The sequence below is a fragment of the Aotus nancymaae genome, unplaced genomic scaffold (genome assembly GCF_030222135.1).
Source record: "Aotus nancymaae isolate 86718 unplaced genomic scaffold, 86718_ANA_hifiasm-v0.15.2.pri h1tg000062l, whole genome shotgun sequence".
Classification (NCBI taxonomy): domain Eukaryota; kingdom Metazoa; phylum Chordata; class Mammalia; order Primates; family Aotidae; genus Aotus; species Aotus nancymaae.
Genome location: NW_026988476.1, coordinates 15,328,906 through 15,355,964, shown reverse-complemented (window position 1 = coordinate 15,355,964; position 27,059 = coordinate 15,328,906). Strand labels below are relative to the sequence as shown.

At 39.6% G+C, this 27,059-nt stretch overlaps 1 protein-coding gene and 1 non-coding gene across 4 annotated transcripts in view; both read right to left on the bottom strand.

Moving 5' to 3' along the window:
- TOGARAM1 (TOG array regulator of axonemal microtubules 1) overlaps positions 1 to 27,059 on the bottom strand; it is a 116,072-nt gene that overhangs the window by 12,525 nt on the left and 76,488 nt on the right. For all 3 annotated transcript variants that reach the window (XM_012456290.3, XM_012456288.3, XM_012456289.3), the window contains 5 exons: positions 20,991 to 21,096; positions 19,917 to 20,152; positions 17,718 to 17,876; positions 10,858 to 10,984; positions 6,866 to 6,984 (listed from right to left, as the gene is read on the bottom strand). In XM_012456290.3, the coding sequence (XP_012311713.2) occupies positions 6,866 to 6,984; positions 10,858 to 10,984; positions 17,718 to 17,876; positions 19,917 to 20,152; positions 20,991 to 21,096 (747 nt within the window). The remainder of the gene's footprint in view (positions 1 to 6,865; positions 6,985 to 10,857; positions 10,985 to 17,717; positions 17,877 to 19,916; positions 20,153 to 20,990; positions 21,097 to 27,059) is intronic.
- On the bottom strand, positions 16,517 to 16,620 carry LOC135270481 (small nucleolar RNA U13). Its single transcript, XR_010338654.1, has one exon. It is a non-coding gene; the product is annotated as a small nucleolar RNA U13 (small nucleolar RNA).

The window sequence follows — 27,059 nt, the reverse complement described above, 5'->3', positions numbered from 1 at the left end:
TTAGACTCCCACACAATAATAGTGAGAGACTTTAACACTCTACTGTCAATATTAGACAGATCAACAAGACAGAAAATTAACAAGGATATCCAGGACTTGAAATCAGATCTGGACCAATCGGACCTAATAGACATCTACAGAAATCTCCACCCCAAATCCACAGAATATACATTCTTCTCAGCACCACATTGCACCTACTCTAAAATTGATCACATAATTGGAAGTAAATCACTCCTCAGCAAATGCAAAAGAACAGAAATCATAACAAACAGTCTCTTACACCACAGGGCAATCAAATTAGAACTCAAGATTAAGAAACTAACTCAGAACCACACAACTTCATGGAAACTGAACAAATGGCTCCTGAATGTCGACTGGATAAACAATGAAATGAAGGCAGAAATAAAGATGTTCTTCGAAACCAACAAGAACGAAGACACAACGTACCAGAATCTCTGGGACACATTTAAAGCAGTAATTTTAGAGGTAAATTTATAGCAATAAATGCCCACATGAGAAGCGAGGAAAGATCTAAAATCAACACCCTATAGTCAAAATTGAAAGAGCTAGAGGAGCAAGAATAAAAAAACTCAAAAGCTAGCAGAAGACAAGAAATAACTAAGATCAGAGCAGAAATGAAGGAGATAAAGACACAGAAAACCCTTCAAAATCAATAAATCCAGGAGCTGGTTTTTTGAAAAGATCAACAAAATAGACTGCTAGCCAGATTAATAAAAAAGAAAATGGAGAAGAATCAAATAGATGCAATAAAAAACAATAAAGGGGATATCACCACCGATTCCACAGAAATACAAACTACTTTCAGAGATTACTACAAACAACTCTATGCACATAAACCAGTAAACCTGGAAGAAATGGATAAATTCCTGGACACTCGAACCCAGGAGGCGGAGGTTGCAGTGAGCCAAGATCGCGCCACTGCACTCCAGCCTGGGTAACAAGAGCGAAACTCCGTCTCAAAAAAAAAAATAATAATAATGGTTGATTCTTATTTAGTAGGCCTGGAAGGAGTATAAGGTTTTACATTTCTGGCTGGGCGCAGTGGCTCACACCTGTAATCCCAGCACTTTTGGAGGTTGAGGTGAGTGGATCACCTGAAGTCAGGGGTTCGAGACCAGTCTGGCTAACATGGTGAAAACCTGTTTCTACTAAAAATACAAATATTAGCAGGGTGTACTGGCACATGCCTGTAGTCCTGGCTACTTAGGAGGCTGAGGCAGGAGGATCTCTTTAATCCAGAAGGCAGAGGTTACAGTGAGCCAAGATCTTGCCACTGTACTCCAGCCTGGACAACAGAGTAAGACTCCGTCGCAAAAAAAAAAAAATTCTGCATTTCTAAAAAGCTCCTTGGTGATGCCAATGTGGCTGCTTTGTGGGCTGTACTTAAAATATCAAGGTCCCAAAGCATATACTTTCACATACATCATTATTTTTTATAAAAGTCATTAGTTTATGAATTATTTCAAAGATATACAAATACAGAAAATATGAGAGATACCTATGTATACTATGAATAGTATGTATTCGTATAGTTTTTCAATAGTGTTTTTTTGTTTTAGTTTGTTTTGTTTTGTTGACAAAGAATCCGGCCAGGCGCGGTGGCTTACACCTGTAATCCCAGCACTTTGGGAGGCCGGAGGCAGGCAGATCATGAGGTCCAGAGATCAAGAGCATCCTGGCAAACATGGTGAAACCCTGTCTGTACTAAAAATACAAAAAAGAAAAAGAAATAGCTGGGCATGGTGGTGTGCACCTGTAGTCCCAACTACTTGGGAGGTTGAAGCAGGAGAATCGCTTGAACCCGGGAGGCAGAGGTTGCGGTGAGCTAAGATGGCACAACTGCACTCCAGCCTAGCAACAGAGTGAGAAAGAAAGAGAAGAGAGAGTCTGGCTCTGCAATGGAGCAATCTCAGCTTACTGCAACCTCTGTCTCCCGGGTTCAAGTGATCTTCCTGCCTCAGCCTCCCAAGTAGCTGGGATTACAGGCATGTACCACCACACCAGGCTAATTTTTTCTATTTTTAGTAGAGATGGGGTTTCTCCATGTTGCCTAGGCTGGTCTCGAAGTCTTGAGCTCAAGCAATCCATCCACCTCGGCCTTCCAAAGTGCTAGGATATCAGGTGCACACCACTGCACCTGGCCAATAGTGTTTAAAATATATTTAAAGCCAGATGTGGTGGCTCATGCCTGTAATCCCAGCAGTTTGGAAAGCTAAGGTGGGAGGATCCCTCAAGCCTAGCAGTTTATGTCCATCCTGAGCAACATGGTGAAACACCACCTTTACAAAAGAAAACAAAGGAAACATATTAGCCAGGCATAGTGGTGTGTACCTGTGGTCCCAGCTACTCCAGTGGCTGAAACGGAAGGATTGAGTAAACCCAGGAGGTCAAGGTTGTGGTGAGATGTGATCACACCACTGAACTTCAGCTTTGGCAACACAGTGAGTGAAACCTTGTCTCAAAAATAAAATAAAATATATTTTATAACAGAGCAAAGAGGTCATAGTAATAATTTTGAAATAAGCTAATGCTGATGGACTTTGTCATCACTAGACTGGCCCTATAAGAAATACCCAAATGGGTCCTAAACATGGAAACAAAGGTCGACATTTGCCATCATAAAAACATACGAAAATATAAAACTCACAGGTCTTATAAAGGAATCATATAAAGGAGGAAGAGAAAGGAATCAAATGGCAACATGACGGAATTCCACCAAACCACGAAAACAGAGAAAAAGAAAGAAACAAATAATTTATAAAACAGGTAGGTAACAGTTAACAATATGGCAGGAAAAACACTCACATATCAATATTAACCTGGAAGGCAAATGGATTAAATGCTCTACTTAAAAGTTACGGATTGGCAAACGAGATAAAAAACATGATCTAACTATATGCTGCCTATAAAAAACTCACCCTAGCTTGAAAGACACATATAGACTAAAATTAAAGTGGTAGAAAAAGATATTCTAGGTTGGACGCGGTGGCTCACGTCTGTAATATCAGCACTTTGGGAGGCCAAGGAGAGCGGAGTTCAAGACCAGCCTGGCCAACAGAGTGAAACCCCATCTCTACTAAAAATACAAAAATTAGCTGGGGGTGCTGGCACGTGCCTGTAGTCCCAGCTACTTGGGACACTGAGGCAGGAGAATCGCTACTCGGGACACTGAACCAGGGAGGTGGAAGTTGCAGTGAGATGAGATCATACCACTGCACTCCAGCTTGGGCAACAGAGTGAGACCTTGTCTAAAAAAAAAAAGATATTCTACACAAACAGAAGCCAAAAGCGATCAGGTGTAGGTGTGCTTACATCAGACAACATAACCTTTAAATAAAAAACAGTAAAAAAAAGACAAAAAATGTAGTTCTATAATGATAAGGGATGAATTCAGCAAGAGGTTATAACAATTCCTAATATATATGCACCCAACACTGGAGCACCCAGATTCACAAAATGAATATCTACTAGACCTAAAGAAAGAGATAAGACTGCAAAACAATCCTGTTCTCAAGTGTGGACTTCAACACACCACTCACAGTACTAGGCAGATTATTGAGACAGAAAATTAACAAAGAAACACTGAACTTAAATTGGACTTTGGACCAAAAGGACTTAACTTTTCCAGAACATTCTACCCCAAAACTGCAGAATATACATCTTTCTTATCAGCATATGGAACATTCTCCAACACAGATCATATGTTATGTCACAAAATAAGTCTTAACACATTTTAAAAAACTGAAATCATGTCAAGTATCTTCTTAGACCACAACAGAATAAAACTATAAATCAATACCTAAAGGAAATTTATAAACTAAACAAATACATGGAAAATAAACAACATATTCCTGAATGATCATAGAGTCAATGACAAAAATTTAAAACATTGTTTGAAGTAAATGAAAATGGAAACAAAACATACCAAAACCTGTAGGATACAGCAAAAGCAGTGCTAAGAGGGACGTTTATAGCATTAAATGCCTACATGAAAAAAGTAGGAAGCACTTTGTGAGACTGTGACAGGAGGATTGCTTGAGCCCAAGCGTTTGAGCCTGCAGAGGGCTATAATGATGCCACTACACTTCATTCAGCCCAGGCAACAGAGTGAGACCCTGTCTCTATTAAAAAAAAAAAAGGTAAAAAGATCACAACTTAACATCACACTTTAAGGAACTAGAAAAAACATAAACCAAACTCCCAAGGTTAGCCAAAGAAAGTAAGTAACAAAGATCACATAAGAACTAAATGAAATAAGTCCCAAACCCTCAAAATACAAAGGATTAATGAATTGAAAAACTGGTTCTTCAAAAACATAAAATCAATAAATCACTAGCTAGCTTAACAAAGGGAGAAGATCCAAATAAAATCAGAAAGGGGACATTACAACTGATACGACAGAATAAACAAAGGATCATTAGAGACTATTATGAACAACTACACTCCACAAACTAGAAAAGCTAGAGGAAATCAACAAATTTCTGGAAACATACAACCTCCCAAGATTGAACCAGGAAGAAACAGAAATCCTGAACAGACTGATAATGAGTAGTGAAAATGAATCAGTAAGCAAAAAAACCCCACAGGACTAGATGGATTCACAATTCTATCAAATGTATGATCAATCAATCAAAAACTTACACCAATCATCCTGAAACTTTCCAAAAAATGAAGAGAGGGAATATGCCCTAAATTATTCTATGAGGCCAGTATCACCCTGATACCAAAACAAGGCAAAGACACAACAAAAGATGAAAGCTACAGACTAACATCCCCTATAAATATAGATGTAAAAATCCTCAACCAAATAATAGCAACAACAGCCCATCAAAAATATAAAATGTCAGGATCAAGTGGGTTTTATACCAGGGATGCAAGGATGGTTCAACACACACAAATAAAAAAATATGAAACATCACACAAACAGAGCTAAGGACAAAAACCATATAATTATCTCAAAGGAAGCAGAAAAAGTATTTGATAAAATTCATCATCACTTCATGGTAAAAATCCTCAACAAACTAGGCATAGAAGGAACGTACCTCAACATAATAGAGGCCACATATATAAATCCACAGCCGACATCATATCAAACAGGAGACAGTTGAAAGCATTCCCTCTAAGAACTGGAACAAGTCAAAGATGCCCACTTTCACCACTTCTGTTCAACACAGTACTGAAGTCTTAGACAAAGCAATTATGCAAGAGAAAAAAATAAAAGGCACCCAAACTGCAAAAGTCAAGTTATCCCTGTTTGCTGATGATACAATATTATATTTAGAAAACTCCAAAGACTCCACCAAAAGACTCTTAGATTTGATAAATGAATTCAGTAAAGTGTCAGGATACAAAATCAACTTTAAAAAATCAGTAGCATTTCTATACACCAATAATGAATAAGCAGAGAAACAAATCAAGAAGGCAATCCCACTTATAACAGCTAAAAAAGAAATAAAAGAAGTATATTTTTAACCAAGGAGGTGAAAGATATCTACAAGGAAAACTATCCCTATCAAAATACCAACATCATTTATCACAGAATTAGAAAAAGCAATCCTAAAATTTGTGGCTCACTGTACCTTTTTTTTTTTTGGAACAAAAAAAGAGCCCAAGTAGCCAAAGCTATCTTAAGCAAAACCAACAATGCTACAGGCATCATATTACCTGGTTTTAAATTACATTACAAGGCTATAAAACCCAAACAGCATGGTAGTGGTCTAAAAGCAGACATATAAATCAATGGAACAGAATAGAGAACCCAGAAATAAAGCCACTTATCTACAACCAACTGATCTTTGACAAAGATGACAAGAACATACATGGAGGAAACAGCACCCTTTTCAATAAACAGTGCTGGAAAAATTAGACTGCCATAAGCAGAATTAAACACAGTATCTCACCATATATAAAAATCAACTAAATGGATTAAATGTAGGACCTACGTTTACAAAACTACAAGAAGAAAACCTAGGCAGTACCCTTCTGGACACTGGTCTACGTAAATAATTCATAACTAAGACCCTGAAAGCACAGGTAACAAAAACCACCAGGCCCGGCTAATTTTTGTATTTTTTTGGTAGAGACGGTTTCACCATGTTGCCCAGGCTTCTCTCAAACTTCTGAGCCCAAGCAATTTTGCCTGCCTAAGCCTCCCAAAGTGCTGTGATTACAGGTGTGAGCCACCATGCCTAGCTTTCTAAGTCCCTGTAATGTTTTCATTTTCTAAGGATTTTTTTCTTTTCTTTAACTATAATTATGTATTACTTTTACAATCGGGGGAAAAAATAAAGGCTATATTTTTTTTAAAAAATGAGTTTTCCAAAATAGGCCTAACATTTACAAGTTCAATAACACTACAGCATTACTAATGTTTAGTGCATCTAAAAGCAAATTGCTCTTTGGGAGGCAGAGGTGGGCAGATCATGAGGTCAGGAGTTTGAGACCAGCCTGGCCAACATGGCAAAACCCTGTCTCTACTAAAAATACAAAAATTAGCTGGGTGTGGTGACACATGCCTGTAATCCCAGCTACTCAGGAGGCTGAGGCAGGAGAATCACTTGAACCCCGGAGGCAGAGGATGCAGTGAGCTGAGATCAGGCTATTGTACTCCAGCCTGGGTAACAAGAATGAAACTCTGTCTCAGAAAAAAAAAAAAGCAAGTTGCTGTAAATATAATTCCCTTATTAAATCTAATTACCTCACACTTTCTAGATCCTTACCAAACTTTTAAAACTCGATTCCATTTTGGCAAATACCCCTGGGGTAGTTTATGAAAACATCCAAATGAGACTACTATAACTAGGGACTAATTTTTCTAATGATAAGGACTATCACATCATCATACCTTTCAGCTGAATTGAAAGCATCTCTGGAAACAGATGATGATCTTGTATTTCCAACACTGCTAGTATGAGATCGTCTTCCTTTTGCTGAAGGAGTATCCAATGGTATTTCTCCCAAACCCTGCAAAAAAATATAAAATTAGTACCAAACAAGTTTTAAATCTAGTAGTGAAATAACTTACACAATGTAATTTTCAAAGCAGCCGTCACTGATTTTTTAAGATGGCAAGTATTTTAATAATCTGGTATACTTATACTTTAAAGAGTATGGGATACATAAAACACCTTGTAGTTAGCAGTAAATTAACAAAATATGCGACTAATGGGAAAGTATATATTGACTTATAAAAACTAGATAAAAACTAAAAATACACTGCATTTTGGGCCAGGTGCGGTGGCTAATGCTTGTAATCCCAGCACTTTGGGAGGTTGAGATGGGTGGATCATCTGAGCTCAGGAGTTCAAGACCAGCCTGGCCAAGATGGGAAAACCCTGTCTCTACTAAAAGTACAAAAATTAGCTGGGTGTGGTAGTGTAATCCTAGCTACTCGGTAGGCTGAGGCAGGAGAATCGCTTGAACCTGGAGGTGAAGGTTGCAGTGAGCTAAGATCGTGCCAACATGGAGAAACCCCATCTCTAATAAAAATACAAAATTAGCTGGGCATGGTGGCGCATGACTGTAATCCCAACTACTTGGGAGGCTGAGGCAGGAGAATCACTTGAACCCGGGAGGTGGAGGTTTCGGTGACCTAAGGTCACAGCATTGCACTCCAGCCTGGGCACAAGAGTGAAACAACATCTCAAAAATAAATAAATAAATAAAATAAAATAATATAATAATACACTGTATTTTGTAACCACTCTTCTTAAAGCTTAAAATCTATATAGAACATATGGACACAGTCCATAAACACTGAACACTGTTGTTCCTAATGTTCTCAACATTAGGAGTGTGAGAATAAACATTTTGGTGAGAGAGATCCAAGATGGCTGATCACTAGCAGTTCGGGCTCCTAGCTCCCAGTGAAAGCGCAGAGAACGAGAGGATGCCACACTTTCAGACGAATATTTGTTGCTCACGGACCAGGAGATTCCCAGCAGAGGAGCCCCACGTGTCGCCAGGGCGACTCTTGTGGCCGGCGCAGCGGTTTTGCTGGTGCCTTAGCGTGCCAGTTTTTGGTGCAGAGTCCAGAGATTCCCGGGCAGAAAAGCACCATCAGTCTTAACACCGCTATTTTGGCCGGCGCAGTGGACTGCTCAGATTTCGGCTCTGGGAATCAACAAGTTGGACGTCTGCTCAGAGACCTAGTTAGAAAGTCAGTAATTACAAAGACAACAGACGGATAAATATATAATGAAGGGAAGAAATCAGCGTAAAAAGGAAGAGAATACTCAAAATCAGAATGCCTCTCCCTCTACAGGGGATCGCAATTCCTCATCAGTAACGGAACAAGGCTTAATAGATTACGAGTGTGTTCCAATAACAGAAGCAGGCTTCAAAACGTGGGTGATAAGAAACTTCTGTGAATTAAAAGAACTTGTTCTAACCCAATGCAAAGAAACTAAGAACCTTGAAAGAAGGTTTGACGAAATGTTAACGAGAATGGACAATTTAGAGAGGAATATAAGTGAATTGATGGAGCTGAAAAACACAACACGAGAACTTCGCGAAGCATGCACAAGTTTAAACAGTCAAATTGATCAAGTAGAAGAAAGGACATCAGAAGTCGAGAACCAGCTCAGTGAAATGAAACGAGAAGACAAGATTGGAGAAAAAAGGATGAAAAGGAATGAGCAAAGTCTCCAGGAAATATGGGACTATGTGAAAAGACCTAATTTGCATTTGATAGGTGTACCTGAATGTGATGAAAAGAATGAATCCAAGTTGGAAAATACTCTTCAGGATATCATTCAGGAAAATTTTCCCAACCTGGCAAGGCAGGGTAATATTCAACTCCAGGTAATACAGAGAACACCACAAAGATATTCTTCAAGAAGACCAACCCCAAGGCACATAATTGCCAGATTTATTAGGGTTGAAATGAAGGAGAAAATACTAAAGGCAGCCAGAGAGAAAGGTCAGGTTACCCATAAAGGGAAACCTATCAGACTTACAGCAGATCTCTCAGCAGAAACCCTACAAGCCAGAAAAGAGTGGGGACCAATATTTAACATCCTTAAAGAAAAGAACTTTCAACCCAGAATTTCCTATCCAGCCAAACTAAGCTTTATAATCGAAGGAAAAATTAAATCCTTTGCGAACAAACAAGTACTTAGAGAGTTCACCACCACCAGGCCTGCTTTACAAGAGCTTCTGAAAGAAGCACTATACATATAAAGGAACAACCAATATCAGCCTTTCCAAAAATATATCAAAAAGAAAAGAACATTAACACAAAGAAAAATTTACACTAACTAATGGGCAAAACAGCCAGCTAGCACCAAATGCTAGTATTAAAGTTATATATATTCTAATTGGATAAAAAGCCAAAACCCATTGCTATGCTGAATCCAGACCCATCTCACATGCAACGATACACAAAAACTCAAAACAAAGAGAAGGAGGAAGATTTATCAACCAATCAGAGAGTAAAAATATACAAATAAAAAGCAGGAGATGCAATTCTCGCCTCTGATAAAGTAGACTTTAAAGTAACAAAGAGCAAAAGAGGCAAAGAAGGACATTACATAATGGCAAAAGGATCAATGTAACAAGAAGAGCTAACGATTTTATAGATCAACGAGACAGAAAATTAACAAGGACATCCAGGACTTGAACTCAGACCCGGAACAAGTAAACTTAATAAACATTTATAGAACTCTCCACTTCAAATACATAAAACATACATTACCACCTCACACCTATTCCATAAGTGACTACATAATTGGAAGTAAATCACTCCTCAGTAATCGCATAGCATTTCATAGGTTTAAATGAAATATTGGTTGGCTGCTCGTTTGTTATTTTCTTCCCTTATTCCTTCCTGTTTACATCAAGTATAATTATTGGTATAAAAGAGGTTTTCAATACCCATTACTAAACTGCATTCTAGCCTGGGCAAGAAAGCAATACTCCCATTCTCTCTCTCTCTTTCTCTTCCTTTTTCCTCTTCTTCTTTATTTTCTTTCTTTCTTTCAAAAAAAAAAACATTTTGGTAAGAACTACTTTAAACCTTTCCTGTATTAGAAAGACTCACAAATACAATCTGCTTCATTTTAGTCAGATAATTTTTTTGCATGGTTATTTTAATAAGCTCTAAGATAACTAAGCTGAAATCTTCAAGCTCAATGAGCAGAAAAAAAATGCTCCAAAATGTCTATTGTTACATATCTTTGTAATATTATTCCTTTATAAGTGAGTACTTAGCCCAAGGTTATCAGAGAGAAATGACATAAATTACAAGAGAAAACATTTACATTATTAAACATATTTATAAAATAATATATAAAGATACTTCTTATATTTTATTTCATTTGATATTCTCTCAGTTACTCATTTCATGGATATTACTGAATTCCCATTATCTACCAGGACAAATAAGACATGGCACTCACCCTCAAGGAGCTACTTATAAATGTTCTGCAGTGTGGTAATAGCTCTAATAGTGACATATACAAGGTAAATAAAGCAGGGACTAAGAATGGTAAACATTATTATCCTCATTTTATAAAGTGAGAATTCTAGTTAAAGAAATGAAGAAATGTGTAAGTTACACAGTTGCTGTTAGAGCTGTGATTCAAACCCATGTCTCATAACTCCAATAAGCCAAATTATATTCCACCAAACATCAAGCTTCTATTCAATAAACATTTACTTCCAAGGCTTGACAATATGTATGTCTACTTAGTACTGTAGTTGTTGAAATGCTACTGTAGATTTTTCTAAATGATTAAAGAGAAATAATCAAAGAAGTAATTATTCCTATCCTTTACCTTGATGTAAAAATAAACTTTGCTTTTAAAGTCGTTTATAAAACAAACTTTTTCCACATACCTTTTGTCGTAGGTTTCTAACAGATTCCTTAATATATGGCAAATCTTTAGATGGGACATACTTTTCAAGCATTTTTTCAAAGTTAGGATGACACATCATGAAGAACAGCATCTTTCGACCATAAAACCTATGAATATTTGAAAAATAGGTATATTACATTTTAGACATTAACAAGCTCAGTTTCTGTCCTTAGATGCATTGTTTTCAATAGAAAAAAAGAAAAACTATCAAACATCAAGATTACCATTCCTATTTTAAGTAATCACCAAAATACAGATATCCTAACTGTACAGGATACACCCTGGAGGGTATAAATTGTTCTCGACTTACAACAATTCGACTTGTAATTTTTCAACTTTATAAGAGTATGAAAGAGATATGCATTCTGTGGAAACCATACTTTGAATTTTGATCTTTTCATACCTAGTGATATGCAGTATGGCACTCTCTTGAGATGCTGGACAGCAGCAGTGAGCCACAGCTCCTAGTCAGCCACACGATCATGATACTCTACAATGTACTGTGTTGCCAGATGATTCTGTCCAAGTGCAGGCTAATGAAAGTGTTCTCAGAATGTTTAAGGTAAGGCTTGGTTAAGTTATGATTATCTGACTAAGTTATAAAGTTTGGTAGGTTAGGTGTATTAAATGCACTTTTGGCTTATGGTATTTCCTATTCATGATGAGTTTACTGGGATATAATCTCATTGTAAGTTAAGAAGCATCTGTGGCTGGGGGCAGTGGCTCATGCCTGTAATTCCAGCACTTTGGGAGGCTGGGTCAAGCGGATCATGAGATCAGGAGTTCAAGACCCGCCTGGCCAACATGGTGAAACCCTGTCTCTTCTAAAAAGAAAATACAAAAATTAGCCAGATGTGGTGGCATAAACCTGTAATCCCAGCTACTCAGGAGGCTGAGGCAGGAGAATTGCTTGAACCTGGGAGGCGGAGGTTGCAGTGAGCCGAGATCACACCATTGCACTCCAGCTTGGGCAACAGAGAGAAACTCCATCTCAAACAAAAACAAAAACAAACAAACAAACAAAAACATCTGTTGGGATGCTCCCATAATTCCCTTTTAAAGTCACTGTCTTCAAATCCTTCTGCCCTGTGTCAGATGGAGAGACAAAAGCTTTGATTCTATTTTTCAGGCACCCCAGGGTACCTATCAATAGTGGCATCAGGCAGAATTGTGAGTCAGATGAAGTTTGTCTCTGTCCTGGGCTCCTTGCCCATTGACCATTTGCTGTCCACCTACTGGCCAGATGTTCTGGCCTGAGTCAACCCTCACTTTCCTTAGCCAAAACTTACCAGAGTTCTGATTGTTCAAAATCCTATTCTTTACTACCTAGAATACACCCAAGGTTAGTTGATAAATTGTGGCTGATATGTTAAGAAAGGTAATAATCTTAAAAACTAAGTTTATATTATATGAATATATAGAATTTAAAATAATCATCTTAGCATAATACTTTAAGCTCAGTGATTCTAACGGTGGAAATTCAGATATCACAGAAGTGCATATTGGAGGTATTTTAGCATGTAGGTTTCTTACACTACTTCAAAATAGTACCACACTATTCATATGCAAGGAGGCCAAGACCTAAAATAAATTACAGTTACACTTTTACTCACAACTTGGAATATATGCACAAAAAGAAACAGAGAAGAGGCTGGGCATGGTGGCTCACAACTGTAATCCTAGCACCTTGGGAGGCCAAGGTGGGTGGATCACTTGAGGCCAGGAGTTCGAGACCAGCCTGGCCAACATGGTGAAACCCTGTCTCTACTAAAAATATAAAAATTAGCCAGGCGTGGTGGCACATGCCTGTAATCCCAGCTACTCAGGAGGCTGAAGCACAAGAATTGCTTAAACGTGAGAGGTGGGTGTTACAGAGTAAGACTCTGTCTCAAAAAAAAAAAAAAAAAGAAGCAAGAGAAGGACAGGCTTTTGTAGATTTTTGTAGGTGGGGGGATACAGGATGATCTTAAGATCACCTGTCTTGGCCAGGCACAGTGGCTTACATCTATAATCCTAGCACTCTGAGAGGCCAAGGCAGGTGGATTGCTTCAGCCTAAGAGTTCAAGACAAGCTTCAGCAACATCACAAAACCCATCTCTACAAAAAAATACAAAACTTAGTCAGGCGTGGTGGCATGCGCCTGTAGTCACAATTCCTCAGGAGGCTGCATTTGGGAGGATCACTTGAGTTCAGGAGGCAGAGGCAGCAGTGAGCTGAGATGATGCCACTGTACTCCAGCCTGGGCGAAAGAGCAAGACCCTGTCTCCTAAAAGAAAAAGATCATGTATCTCAACCAGATGCATTCAAATGTAATGAAATTGCAGAGAGAGAAGTGAAGTCAGAGAATATTACCTTTCTCTCTCCACAACCATATTATTCTGGATATATCCAGCTATATCTGGATTATCTATATCCAGATAAGCAGCTCCTAATCAGTTATATTTTCAAGGGCAATTCTAAGGTTTAGCCTGCAATGTTAAGGACTGTAGGTCTATTATAGGGCCCAATGATATGAACAAGTAAGCAAACAACAGGGACACAAAATGTGAGAAATACGAAACTCAAAAATTAACTGTAACCATTTTATAATTTTATAACTTTAAGTAAGAATCTAAGATATGACAAAATGGGCTAGAAAGAATTACTATGCCATTAAGGAAAGGTTAAGTAAAGAAGCATACAAGATAGCCATTAAGAAATCTTTTTTTTTAACAAGGTGATAGAGACAGAGAAAAGAACATCTTTTCTTTCTAACTAGCCTATCATGATCTAACTCTCTTGAATTTTTTTGAACATTAATGTGATATGCAGAACTTTAAAATGATTCCCCAAAGATGTCCTGCTCCAATCCCTAAAATTTGTGAATGTAATAAGATATCACTCCCAATGTGGTTTTGATTTGAATTTCTCTAATGACCAGTGATGATGAGCCTTTTTTCATATGCTTATTGACTGCATAAATGTCTTCTTTTGAGAAGGGTCTGTTCATATCCTTCGCCCACTTTTTGATGGGGTTATTTGTGGGGTTTTTTCGTAAATTTGTTTAAGTTCTTTGTAGATTGGTTATTATCCCTTTGTCAGATGGGTAGACCACAAAAATTATTTCCCATTTTGTTGGTTGCCAGTTCACTCTAATGATTGTTTCTTTTGCTGTGCAGAAGCTCTTAAGTTTAATTAGATCCCATTTGTCTATTTTGGCTTTTGTTGCCATTGCTTTTGGTGTTTTAGTTATGAAGTCCTTGCCCATGCCTATGTCCTGAATGGTGTTGCCTAGGTTTTCTTCTAGGGTTTTTATGGTGTTATGTCTTATGTTTAAATCTTTAATTTTTGTATAAGGTATAAGGAAGGGATCCAGTTTCAGCTTTCTGCATATGGCTAGCCAGTTTTCACAACACCATTTATTAAATAGGGAATCCTTTCCCCATTGCTTGTTTTTATCAGGTTTGTCAAAGATCAGATGGTTGTAGATGTGTGGTATTACTTCTGGGGCCTCTGTTCTGTTCCATTGGTCTATATCTCTGTTTTGGTACCAGTAGCATGCTGTTTTGATTACTGTAGCCTTGTAGTGTAGTTTGAAGTCAGGTAGCATGATACCTCCAGCTTTGTTCTTTTTGCTTAGGATTGTCTTGGCTATGTGGGCTCTCTTTTGGTTCCATATGAAGTTTAAGGTGTTTTTTTCCAATTCTGTGAAGAAAGTCAATGGTAGCTTGATGGGGATAGCATTGAATCTGTCAATTACTTTGGGCAGTATGGCCATTTTCACAATATTGATTCTTCCTAGCCATGAGCATGGAATGTTTTTCCATCTGTTTGTGTCCTCTCTTATTTCCTTGAGCAGTGATTTGTAGTTCTTCTTGAAGAGGTCCTTCACATCCCTTGACCATCTCACACCAGTTAGAATGGTGATCATTAAAAAATCTGGAGACAACAGATGCTGGAGAGGATATGGAGAAATAGGAACGCTTTTACACTGTTCGTGGGAGTGTAAATTAGTTCAACCATTGTGGAAGACAGTGTGGCGATTCCTCAAGGATCCAGAACTAGAAATACCATTTGACCCAGCAATCCCATTACTGGGTATATACCCAAAGGATTATAACATTCAATTATAAAGATACATGCACACATATGTTCATTGCGGCACTGTTTACAATAGCAAAAACTTGGAATCAACCCAAATGCCCATCAGTAATAGACTGGATAAAGAAAATGTGGCACATATACACCATGGAATACTATGCAGCCATAAAAAAGAATGAGTTCATATCCTTTGCAGGGACATGGATGAAGCTGGAAACCATCATTCTCAGCAAACTGACACAAGAACAGAAAACCAAACACCACATGTTCTCACTCATAAGTGGGTGTTGAACAATGAGAACACATGGACACAGGGAGGGGAACATCACACACTGGGGCTTGTCGGGGGGTGGGGGGGCTAGGGGAGGGATAGCAGGGGGTGGGGGTATTGGGGAGGGGTAACATTAGGAGAAATATCTAATGTAGATGATGGGGGATAGATGCAACAAACCACCATGGCACATTGTATACCTCTTTAACAAACCTGAATGTTCTGCACATGTACTCTGGAACTTAAAGTATAATTTTTAAAAAAAGAAAGAAAAAAAAAAGATATCACTCCCAAGATTATGTTATGTCATATAACACAGTTAACTTTAAAATAATGACATGAGTCAGGCGTGGTGGCTCACGCCTGTAATCCAAGCACTTTGGAGGCCAAGGCGGGTAGATCACCTGAGGTTGGGAGTTCAAGACCAGCCTGACCAACATAGTGAAACCCCATCTTTAAAAAAAAAAAAATAATGACATGATCTGGTAGAATTAATCTAATCAAACAAGGCCTTAAAAGCAGAGGGCTTTCTGTGGCTGGTAGAAAAAAAGGAAGTCTGAAAGATCCTATGAAGAAGAGCTCAACATGTCATTGCTGGCTTAAAACCAGAGGAGGGCTGCATGCAAAGAAATGTGAGTAGTGTTAAGGAGATAAGCAAGGACCCTCGCTGACAGCCAGTGAGGAAATGCAGACCTCAGTCTCTATTTTTTTTGAGGCTGGAGTGCAATAGCAGATCTCAACTCATTGTAACCTCCACCTCCTGGGTTCAAGTGATTCTCCTGCTTCAGCCTCCTGAGTAGCTGGGATTACAGACTCACGCCACCACGGCCAGCTAATTTTTGCATTTTTAATAGAGATGGGGTTTCACCATGTTGTCCAGGCTGGTCTCGAACTCCTGATCTCAGGTGATCTGCCCACCTTGGCCTCCCAAAGTTCTGGGATTTTAGGCACGAGTCACCACGCTCGGCCGTCCTGAGTCTTAGAACCACAAGGAACTGAATTTGGCAAAGCCCAGCACTGCTATCACCTTGATTTTGTCCTTCTGAAACCATAGGCAGTGACCTGAGGTGAGCCATGCCAGACTTCTGACCTAAAGAACTCTTAAGCCAAAAAATGTGAGTTGCCTTAAGCTGCTACATTTGTGTTAATCTGTTACACAGCAATGAAAAACTAATACATTTACCTTCTGTATTATCTTTAGGTATAATGAGTTCCATAATATTAACTCCAGCAGTTACCTAAAGTAATGAACATCTTTGTCTTAAAATGTTAAAAAATTTTTTTTTCAGGTCAGATGGGTAATGTGCTGACGTCGTAACAAGGTTCAAGGGTGGCACATCTCACAGAAGCGTGTGAACACCCAATCATCATGCTCATGAACTACAAAAGGATCAAAATGTTAAAAATTTTATATCCTTCTTTACTTTAATCCTTATGACCCAGATCCTTTTAAAAAATTAATCTTTTTTTTTTTTTTTTTTTTTTTTTTTGAGATGGAGTCTCTCTCTGATTCTCAGGCTGGAGTGCAGTGGCAGAATCTCAGCTCAGTGAAACCTCCGCCTCCCGGGTTCAATGATAGCTGGGATTATAGGCACGTGCCACCATGCCTGGCTAATTTTTTTATTTTGAGTAGAGACGGGGTTTCACAATGTTGGCCGAGCTGGTCTCAAACTCCTGACGTCAGGTGATCTGCCTTCCTTGGCCTCCCAAAGTGCTGGGATTATAGGCATGAGCCACTGCGCCTAGCCATATATCATTGCTATAAAAATTTTATATTTTATATGGGACATTATTGGTCCCCTAGTCCACCCTTCCTAATTTTATAGCTGAGGAAACAGAGACTAACAGAAATTAAGTAACTTGCTTAAGAAAAAACAATGACAGGGACAAGAAATTTAACATAAGTGTCTGACTACATCCGAAATTTCTGTCACCACCACAGCCATAATACTACCAACGTCTTAATTATTGTATGTGTAATATACATATCACCCTGTATGTCTTTCTCTATTCTTTTTTTTTTTCTTATAATTCTCAGGTATCTCTGACTGTTCTTAAACTTCATAAAATTATTTTTCAAGTACAACCATCAGAAATTTGTGTAGTTTTCAGATTGCAGATATCTCATGTTTCATGGGATAATATAGTTATATAGTATTCCTGTATTTTTCATGTGTACTTATTCCCTTGATTTTTACCTGATTGCTTAGAGAACATATCATTTTCCCCTAAATGCATTACCTTACATTTGCCCATAATGAAGTTCTTCTGCCACTTTTCTGCCCACTCATACAGTCTTGTGCCATTTTCATGAAGTTCATCCCTGTGACTTGGCATCTCACTACCCAGAAGTATGTAGTGTCATCCGTAAATTTGGAGAATTCACTGTGCACTCCCTCAAGAATATTTACAAACTGGTTAAATAAGACCATCCCCCAGCACCAATCCCTTATTAATAATAGATTTAGCAAACATTAGTAGATAGTCACCTGGTTTCTTGTGAACTGTCTTGAGCAAACTTAGCAGCAGCTGGTAATATACGTTCAGCCATATCCTTTGTTGCAGATAAAATACGTTCTGGTTCCATAAATTCCAATACATCTGATAAATGCTGGGCTGTACACCTTCTTACGGCAATGTGTAAATGGCTACAAAGAGACATGATCAATTAAAACAGAGTAGTTATATAAACTATTCTCCAAAGATCTACGGATCTATGGGGTATTTTTGGTTTTGTTTTTTGGGACAGGATTTTGCTCTATCACTGAATCTAGAATGCAGTGATGCAATGATGGCTTACTGCAGCTTCAACCTCCTGGGTTCAAGTGGTCCTCCTGCCTCAGCCTCCCAAGTAGCTGAGGCCACAGGCATGTGCCAAGACACCCAACTAATTTGTTTTTAGTTTTAGTACAGACGAGGTCTCACTATGTTGCCCAGGCTGGTCTCAAACTCCTGGGCTCAAGGAGTCTTCCCACATTGGCCTCCCAAAGTGCTGGGATTACAGGTATGAGCCACCATGCAAAGCCAAAGACCTATTTTAAAGTTAAATGATTTAAGAGCTCCTCAACAATCATCCTGGGAGACTAAAATAACAAATTATTTGCATTACTTATTATTTCCCAAAAAGTTAAAAGCAAAACAAAACTGACATTTAGTTATAGATCTATGAATGTAAATAACATTATTGAAATAACAATAGAGTAAGGTTATTAAAATAACTTTTATTGAGCTAAAAGTAGATCTGCCATTTGATCTAGGAATTCCATTGCTTGGTACCTACCGAAACGAAGAGAAGTCATTATGTGAAAAAGACACTTGCACGTGTTTATTGCAGCAAAATTCAAAATTACAAAGATGTGGAACCAACCTAAGTGCCCACTGACTAGTCAGTGCATAAAGAAAATGTGGTGGGCCGGGTGCGAGGGCTCACGCCTGGAATCCCTGCACTTTGGGAGGCCAAGGTGGGTGGATCACCTGAGGTTGGGAGTTTGAGTCTGACCAACATGGAGAAACCCTGTCTCTACTAAAAATACAAAATTAGCCAGGCATGGAGGCACATGCCTGTAATCCCAGCTACTCGGGAGGCTGAGGCAGGAGAATTGCTTGAATCCAGGAGGCAGAGGTTACAGTGAGCCAAGATCTCACCATTGCACTCCAGCCTGGGCAACAAGAGCAAAATTCCGTCTCAAAAAAAAGAAAGAGAGAAAATGTGGTATATATATATGTGTACCATGGAATGCTACCCAGTCATTAAAGGGAATTAAATAATGTCTTTTGCAGCAACTTGGATGGAGCTGGCAGCCATTATTCTAAGAGAAGTAACACAGGAATGGAATACCAAAAACTGTATGTTCTCTCTTATAAGTGGCAGCTAAGTTATGAGTATGCAAAGCCATACAGGGTGATATATATATAATTATCTTTAGAGAAAGAAGAAGAGCAGGAGGGGGGCTAGGGATAAAAACTACACATTAGATACAATGTACACTACTCAAGTGATGGGTGCACAAAAATCTCAGAATTCACTATTATATAATTCACTCATGTAACAAAAAAACACTTGTATCCCAAAAGCTATTGAAATAAAAATTAATAAAAATAATAATTGTAAGTCACCTAAAGCCAAATTGCCTAGATGATTTTGTGTGGCAGACACTTTGCTAGGTGACCTAGGGACACAAGAAATATAAATATTTTATGAGAAAAATAACAACATTATTCCTTTCATATTCAGCATGTAGTATAATGTTTACCTCACAGGAACTTTTTTTTTTTTTTTTTTTTTGAGACGGAGTTTCGCTCTTGATACTCAGGCTGGAGTGCAATGGCGCGATCTCGGCTCACTGCAACCTCCGCCTCCTGGGTTCAGGCAATTCTCCTGCCTCAGCCTCCTGAGTAGCTGGGATTACAGGCACGCGCCACCGTGCCCAGCTAATTTTTTTTGTATTAGTAGAGACGGGGTTTCACCATGTTGACCAGGATGGTCTCGATCTCTTGACCTCGTGATCCACCCGCCTCGGCCTCCCAAAGTGCTGGGATTACAGGCTTGAGCCACCGCGCCCGGCCAGGAACTTTTTTAATAAATGTTTTTTGATCGATATAATACTAAGATTTGCTGGTTTCTTTTCTACACCCCTGATTGCAACATTTTATCTTTAATGACATTTCAAGATTATTTTAAACATTACCTTTGTCCGCCATTGATAAGAGAAACAACTGCACGTGCAGGAGTTACATTATTAACCATAGCTCTCAATGCTTTGTCAACATCTTCTCTTATAAATGTATTTGATTCACCAGCCTTGTGCAACAAAACTTTTACTGTGGTATCTAATTCTTGATCCATGCTCTTTTTCAAATAAGTGAAAAGATCACTTAAACAGACCACAGCAGCACGAGAAACTCCAGAACGTAAATTTTTCACCTAAAAAAACATTTCAAAATGTACATTTTGCTGATATTCTGCAAGAAAATCAGTAATCACTTGGAAAGGAATTTTACTTTTTTTTTTTTTTTTGAGTTAGGGTCTCACTGTTGCATAGGCTAGAGTGCAGTAGTATGATCTCAGCTTACTGCAACCTCCACCTCCTGGGTTCCAGTGATTCTTGTGTCTCAGCCACCTGAGTAGCTGGAATTACAGGTGCAAACCACCATGACTGGTTAATTTTTGTATTTTTAGTCAAAATGGGGTTTTACTATACTGGGAAGGCTGGTCTCGAACTCCTGTCTTCAAGTAACATACCTTTGCCTGGGTGCAGTGTCTCACACCTATAATCCTAGCACTTTGGGAGGCCGAGTTGGGTGTATTACCTGAGGTCACGAGTTTAAGACCAGCCTGGCTAACATGGTAAAACCCTATCTCTACTCAAAATACAAAAATTAGCCAGGCATAGTGGTGTGTGCCTGTGTGCCTATAATCCTGGCTACTTGGAAGACTGAGGCAGGAGAATTGCTTGAACCTAGGAGGAGAAGGTTGCAGTGAGGCAAGATTGCATCATCACTGCACTCCAGCCTGGGGAGCAGAGCAAGACTCCATCTCAAAAACAAAGCCCCATATATTAATATATGTTATCTTTTGTCCTAAAAATCAACATCCATTAAATTTCTCTTAATGTTACAAATTAAGACAAGGTCTACTTTAATTAAATACAAGCCTTTTATATCGTATAGTACAGAGGTGTTTAAAAATTTTAAAGGTCAAATAAACATAGCATATTTATTCCTTGTTATTCTAATAATACTTATCAAAAAAATAAGTTTACCTCTTGAACAACTGCAAAATTTGTTTCATGCAATTTTGTGTTCAATATCTCAGAATGAAAAGCAGCTAAGCATCTAATAAAATTCAGTCCCTCAATTTTCTTCTCCCTATGGGAAAAAGAAATGACAAAATCATTCATTAAATGGGACTCAACTGAAACAGGATCATAGATGTCTTCTTTTCTGTGTATGGAATATTGTCAAGGAAGAGGTTCAGAAAGGTTAGAAAGGTTCAGAAGAAAAGTTTGAGTTTAGCAAAGGTTGGTTCATGAGGTTGAGGGAAAGATGCCATCTCCATAACATAAAAGTGCAATGTGGGCTGGGTGAGGTGGCTCACGCCTGTAATCCCAGCATTTTGGGAGGCCAAGGCGGGTGGATCATAAGGTCAAGAGTTCAAGACCACCCTGGCCAACACGGCAAAGCCCCGTCTCTACTGAAAATACAAAAATTAGCTAGGCACGGTGGTACACACCTGTAATCCCATCTACCTGGGAGGCTGAGGCAGGAGAATCGCTTGAACCCAGGTGGCAGAGGTTGCAGTGAGCTGAAATCGTGTCACTGCACTCCAGCCTGTGCTTCAGAGCAAGACTCCATCTCCGGGGGGGAAAAAGTGCAATGTGAAGCAGTAGGTGCTAATGTAGAAGCAGCAGCAAGTTATCCAGATAAGGTAATAGATATATGTAGCTACACAAAACAACAGATATTCAATGTAAAGGAAACAGCCTCCTATTAGAAGAAGATGCCATCTTGGACTTTCAAAATCAGTATGATTCTTACATGCTAAATTTTCAGAATTGAAGTTACATTATAATGTATGAAAACAATATTAATCTCCTTGTACATCTCCATCAGAGCTCATGAGTGGCGAGGTACACCGTCAATGAGCAGTAATATTGGCTGTAATTGCTGAAATTGCCATGGCCAGCCACTACCACCCTAATCAGTCAGCAGCCGTCAACATCAAGGTAAGATCCTCCGCTAGCAAAAAGATTACAACTCACTGAGGGTTCAAATGATCAGTAGTATTTTTTAGCAACTAAATATTTTTTAATTAAGGCATATTGATTTTTTTAGGCATAATGCTACTGTTCACTTCTTAGACTACATTATAGTGTAAATGTAACTTTTATATCTTTTAGATTTAAAAGATAATTAACTTAATCTATAATTGTGTACCTTATACAATTATAATGTAGATATAATTGCAGATTTATTTATCCTTAAATTTCTATCAGTTTTTTTCTTCATGTATGCGTGCTGTCTCTATGTGTACGTGTGTGTGTGTGTTAGGACTAATATGTCTTCTTGATGAATAGACATTTTTATCGTTTAACAATAGGCCTTGTTAGCTGGTCCTTTATTATCTGACCCTTGGTAATAAAGAGTTACAATTTTTGGTAAGGATTTAAAATTTTTTTCACTAGTGTTCTAGGGAGCTACCAAAGTGCTTTCTGTAGAGAAGTCCCATGGTCTGGTTTATTTTAACAGTAGCAATGGCTATTACATGAGATGAAGTAATAATACAAGCATGGAAACCAGTGATGAAACTACGATAGCCATGTGGGAGATAATTATGGCATGAACTAGAGGAATGGCAGCAGAGACTGCAGTAAGTAATTGGTTTCAGGATATGTTCTGAAAATGTAAGAATTGATAGAAGTGCAGAAATGAGAGGCCATGTGCAGTGGCTCATGCATATAATCTTAATACTTTGGGAGGCTGAGGTGGGCAGATTGCTTGAGACTGGTAGTTCGAGACCAGCTTGGTTGAAACTCTGTCTCTACAAACAATACCAAAATTAGCCAGGCATGGTGGTGTGTACGTGTAGTCCCAGCTACTTGTGTGGCTGAGGTGGGAGGTGGGAGGATCACCTGAGCCCACAGAGGTCAAGGTTGCAGTAAGCCATGATCATGCCACTACACTTCAGCCTGAATGACTAAGTGATACTTTGTCTCAAAGAAAGAAAGACAAAAAAAAAAAAAAATCAACCCTGACTTGGAAAAAACAATCAAACGTATATGGCAGGGCTATTAAAACAGTGAACACTGAGGGAGAACTATATTTCAGATTAGGAAGAGAGGAAATAAAAAGCTCTATGTTAAGAACTTTTATCTCTATGTTCTTATGCTATATTAGGAATCAGTCTGTAGTTTTCCAGTCTTTGTATGATTTGGTATCAGAGTAATAGCGGCCTCCATCAATGAGATGGGAACTCCATCTTATTCAATATTCTAGAAGTATATGTAGAATTGGTTTCTTCCTAAAATGTTTGGTATAAACTATCAGAAAATGAAGGTTTCTTTGTAGAAACCTTTTTTTTTTTTTTGAAAGGGAGTCTCGCTCTGTCACCCAGGCTGGAGTGCAGTGGTGCGATCTTGGCTTACTGAAACCTCTGCCTCCCAGGTTCAAATGATTCTCCTGTCTCAGCCTTCTGAGTAGCTGGGATTACAGTCATGTGCCATCATATCTAGCTAATTTTTGTAATTTTGGTAGAGACGAGGTTTCACCATGTTGGCCAGGTGGTCTTGCACTCCTGACCTCAAGTGATCTGCCTGCCTTGGCCTCCCAAACTGCTGGGATTATAGGTGTGAGCCACTGCTCCCGGCCTCTTTGTGGGAAAATTTAAACGAAAATTCAATTTCATTCATAGATACTGGGTTACAAGTTTTTTGTTTTTTTGGTTTTTTTGAGACAGAGTCCTGATCTGTTGCCCAGGCTGGAGTGCAGTGGCACAATCTCAGCTCACTGCAACCTTCTCCTCCTGGGTTCAAGCAAGTTTCATACCTAAGCCTCCTGAATAGCTGGGATTACAGGCACGAGCCACAATACCCAGCTAGTTTTTGTTTTTTTAGTAGAGATAGGGTTTCACCATGTTAGCCAGGCTGGTTTTGAACTCCTGGCCTCAATGATCCGCCTGCCTCAGCCTCCCAATGTGCTGGAATTACAGGTGTGAGACATCGTGCCCAGCCAGAAGTTATCTATTTCCTTATGAATGAGTTTTAGTAGTTTGGTTCTTTCAAATAGTTTGTCCATTTCACCTAAGTTGTTGAATTTTGGGGCATCATGCTGTTTATCATATTTCTATATTATCTCTTTAACAGCTGTATGATCAGTAGTGATGTTTCTTCTCTCATTCTTGATGTTAGCAATTTTCCCCTTCTTTTCCATGGTCAATCTGACTAGAGGCTTATCCATTTTATTGATCTTCTCCAAGAACCTGCTTTTGCTTTCACTAATTTTCTCTATTGTTTTCCACTGCAATGATTTTCACACAGATCTTTATTATTTCCTTTCTTTTCTTACTTTGAGCTTCATTTGCTCTTCTGTTTCTAGTTTCTTAAGGTGAAAGCTTATTTCCTTGATATAGAACTCTTCTTCTTCTTTTCTAATATGGGTGTCATAGTGTGACATATTCCTCTTTATTTTGGCTACATCCCACAAATTTTGATGTTTCATTCTTTATTTCATCAAATTTAAAACAATTTCTAATTTTCCTTTTGATTTCTTCTTAGATCCACAGGTTACACATATAAGTGTGTTATGTAGTTTCTAAATATTTAAGCATTTTCCAAATACTTGTCATTAATTTCCAATTTAATTCCAGAGAACAAAATTTGTAAAATGTGATTCCTTTTAAATTACTTGTTTTATAGCCTAGAATAAGGTCTTTCTTGGTAAATATATCTTGTGAACTTGAACAGAATGTGAATTCTGCTGCTGTAGATGGAATATGTTATAAATGTTAATTAGGCACACTGATAGCAGTTGAGGCCCATCTGGAGTGGCTGCTGCGAAGACATTGGCTGCAGCAGGGGAGATGCAGCGGAGATTGTGTGCTCCGCGGAGCCAGCAGGAGCCAGAAACAGGTGGAAGCCGTGCTCCTTTCTAAGTAGAAGGGGTGGGAGCCCCACCCTCCTGGGCACAGCTGCAGCCACACAGCTGCAGCTGCAGACCTGGGCATCCCTATGTTCTCACGGGCCCTGAAAGCCTCCCTGCCCCCACAGGCTCAGAAGTGCCTTCTCTCACCTCCTGGCTTCTCCCTACTCCCAGCAAAACCTCCAGTTTTGGAGTATAGTTGCAGCTGCCCCCAGGTGCTGTCAGGACCTGGCCAGGTGTGCATGCATTTGTGGTGGTGCTGACATGCCAGCCCCCTGTTGTCTGGGTCCCCTCTGGACTTTGGGCACTGCAAGCATGGGAGGGAAGCTGGGAGAGTGCTGAGGGCAGCCTGGTGTGGGCCTGCAGGCACCCCTCAGCATGAACAGCCTGGGTGTTGTGGACAACAGGTTGATGGCAGCAGGAGGCAGACAGGCTCCTGGGCAGAAAGGGGCAGGTGAAACCCCACCTTCAAGCCAGGGACAGCCTGAAGCTTGTGGGGCTGGACTGCCAGTTCCACAGACTAGAGTGAGAACTTATGGTGCTTTTTCCAGGCCTGCCCATGGGCCAATCAGCACACACTTCCTCCCATCTGAAGCTCATAAAAATCCTGGACTCAGCCAGACTCTGGCAGATGGGACAACCTGCCTGTGGAGAAAAGCACCCTCTATGCATCTCTTCTCTGCTGAGAGCTGTACACTCATCAGCACGACCTGCCTGTGGATAGAAGCTACCCACTCTGGGACTCCTCTCTGCTGAGGGCTGCAGAGGTGTCATGATGACCTGTCTGCAGATAGGAGCTATCCACTCCGGGTCTCCTCTCCACGTAGGGCTGCCCAAGACATCAGGATGACCTGACTGTGGATAGGAGCTACCCAGTGCAAGTCTCCTCTCCACCGAGGGCTGCAGAGGTGTCAGGATGACCTGCCTGCAGAGAGGAGCTACCCAGTTTGGTTCTTCTGAGAGCTATACTGTTGCTCAATAAAGCACCTCTGACCTTGCTCCACAACTGGAGGTATGTTCCAGTTGTTCACATACCTCATTCTTCCTGGACACGGGACAGTCTAAATGGTGGGACTGAAAAATCTGTAACACAATCTGAAACACCGCTCAACCCCGCCCGCCCCTGCCACCCTACCACTCATCACATTGCAGGCAACAAGAAAGAGAGAAGAAAGGAAAAAAGAGCTGTGGCCCTTTGGGGAACCCAGACTTAGGAGCTTCCCAAGCCAGGGCTGTGACACTCTCTTTGGGGCTCTGCAGTTGCTGGCATCTCCAAGCTTCCAAGTGTCAACACGTTCCCTGGTGCCACCACGTTCCCTGGTGCCTGCAGTGGAAGCTGCTTGTGGTAGGTCTGGTCCAGCTGTAGCAGCAGCAAGTCAGCAGTTGTGCCAGTGCCTGGAACTGCCTATCCCGCCACAGACAATATGCATGGCTGTGTGTAGTGGCTGGACCCCATGCTCATGCACACCCTGCTGCTCTCTACCTGGCTAACCCTTTGCAGGCATGGGATTTCGGCTGGTAGCAAAAGCTGAGCACAGCGTGCGAGGACACATGGGCAGAATGAGCCCAAGTGAACCTGAGCAAAACCTGGGCAAAGGCACCACTGGCCACAGAGGTCTCTGGCTGGCAAATTAACACCCTAAGGATCCAGTGAGAACATTGGTTAATACTATTTTTGAGGCTAGGTGTGGTGGCCCAAGCCTGTAATCCCAACACTTTGGGAGGCTGAGATGGGTGGATTGCTTGAGCCCAGGTGTTTGAGACCAGTCTGAGTAACATAGCAAAACCCCATCTCTACTAAATATATATACAAAAAAGTGTCCAAATCTTCTACATGTTTACTGCTTTTCTATCAACTTGTTCTATTAATAAATGAGAGAGGATCATTAAAGTTCCAATTATAATTAGAGATTTATTTCTCCTCACAGGTCTATTAGTTTTTGCTTAATGTATTTTCAAGCTATATTATATGGTAAATAAACATCAGGACTGTCATGTCCTCTTGATGAATTAACTCCTTTATAACTATAAAATGACCCTCTTTATTGTGGATGTGTAGACAGAATCCTAAGATGGCATCCATAATTCCTACCCCTGATTTACACATCCTGTATTACACCCTCTCCATGAGAGTGAATGTGTTGGGATATCACTCCCTGTGATCATATTAAGTTTGATCGCAAAAGAGATTTGCA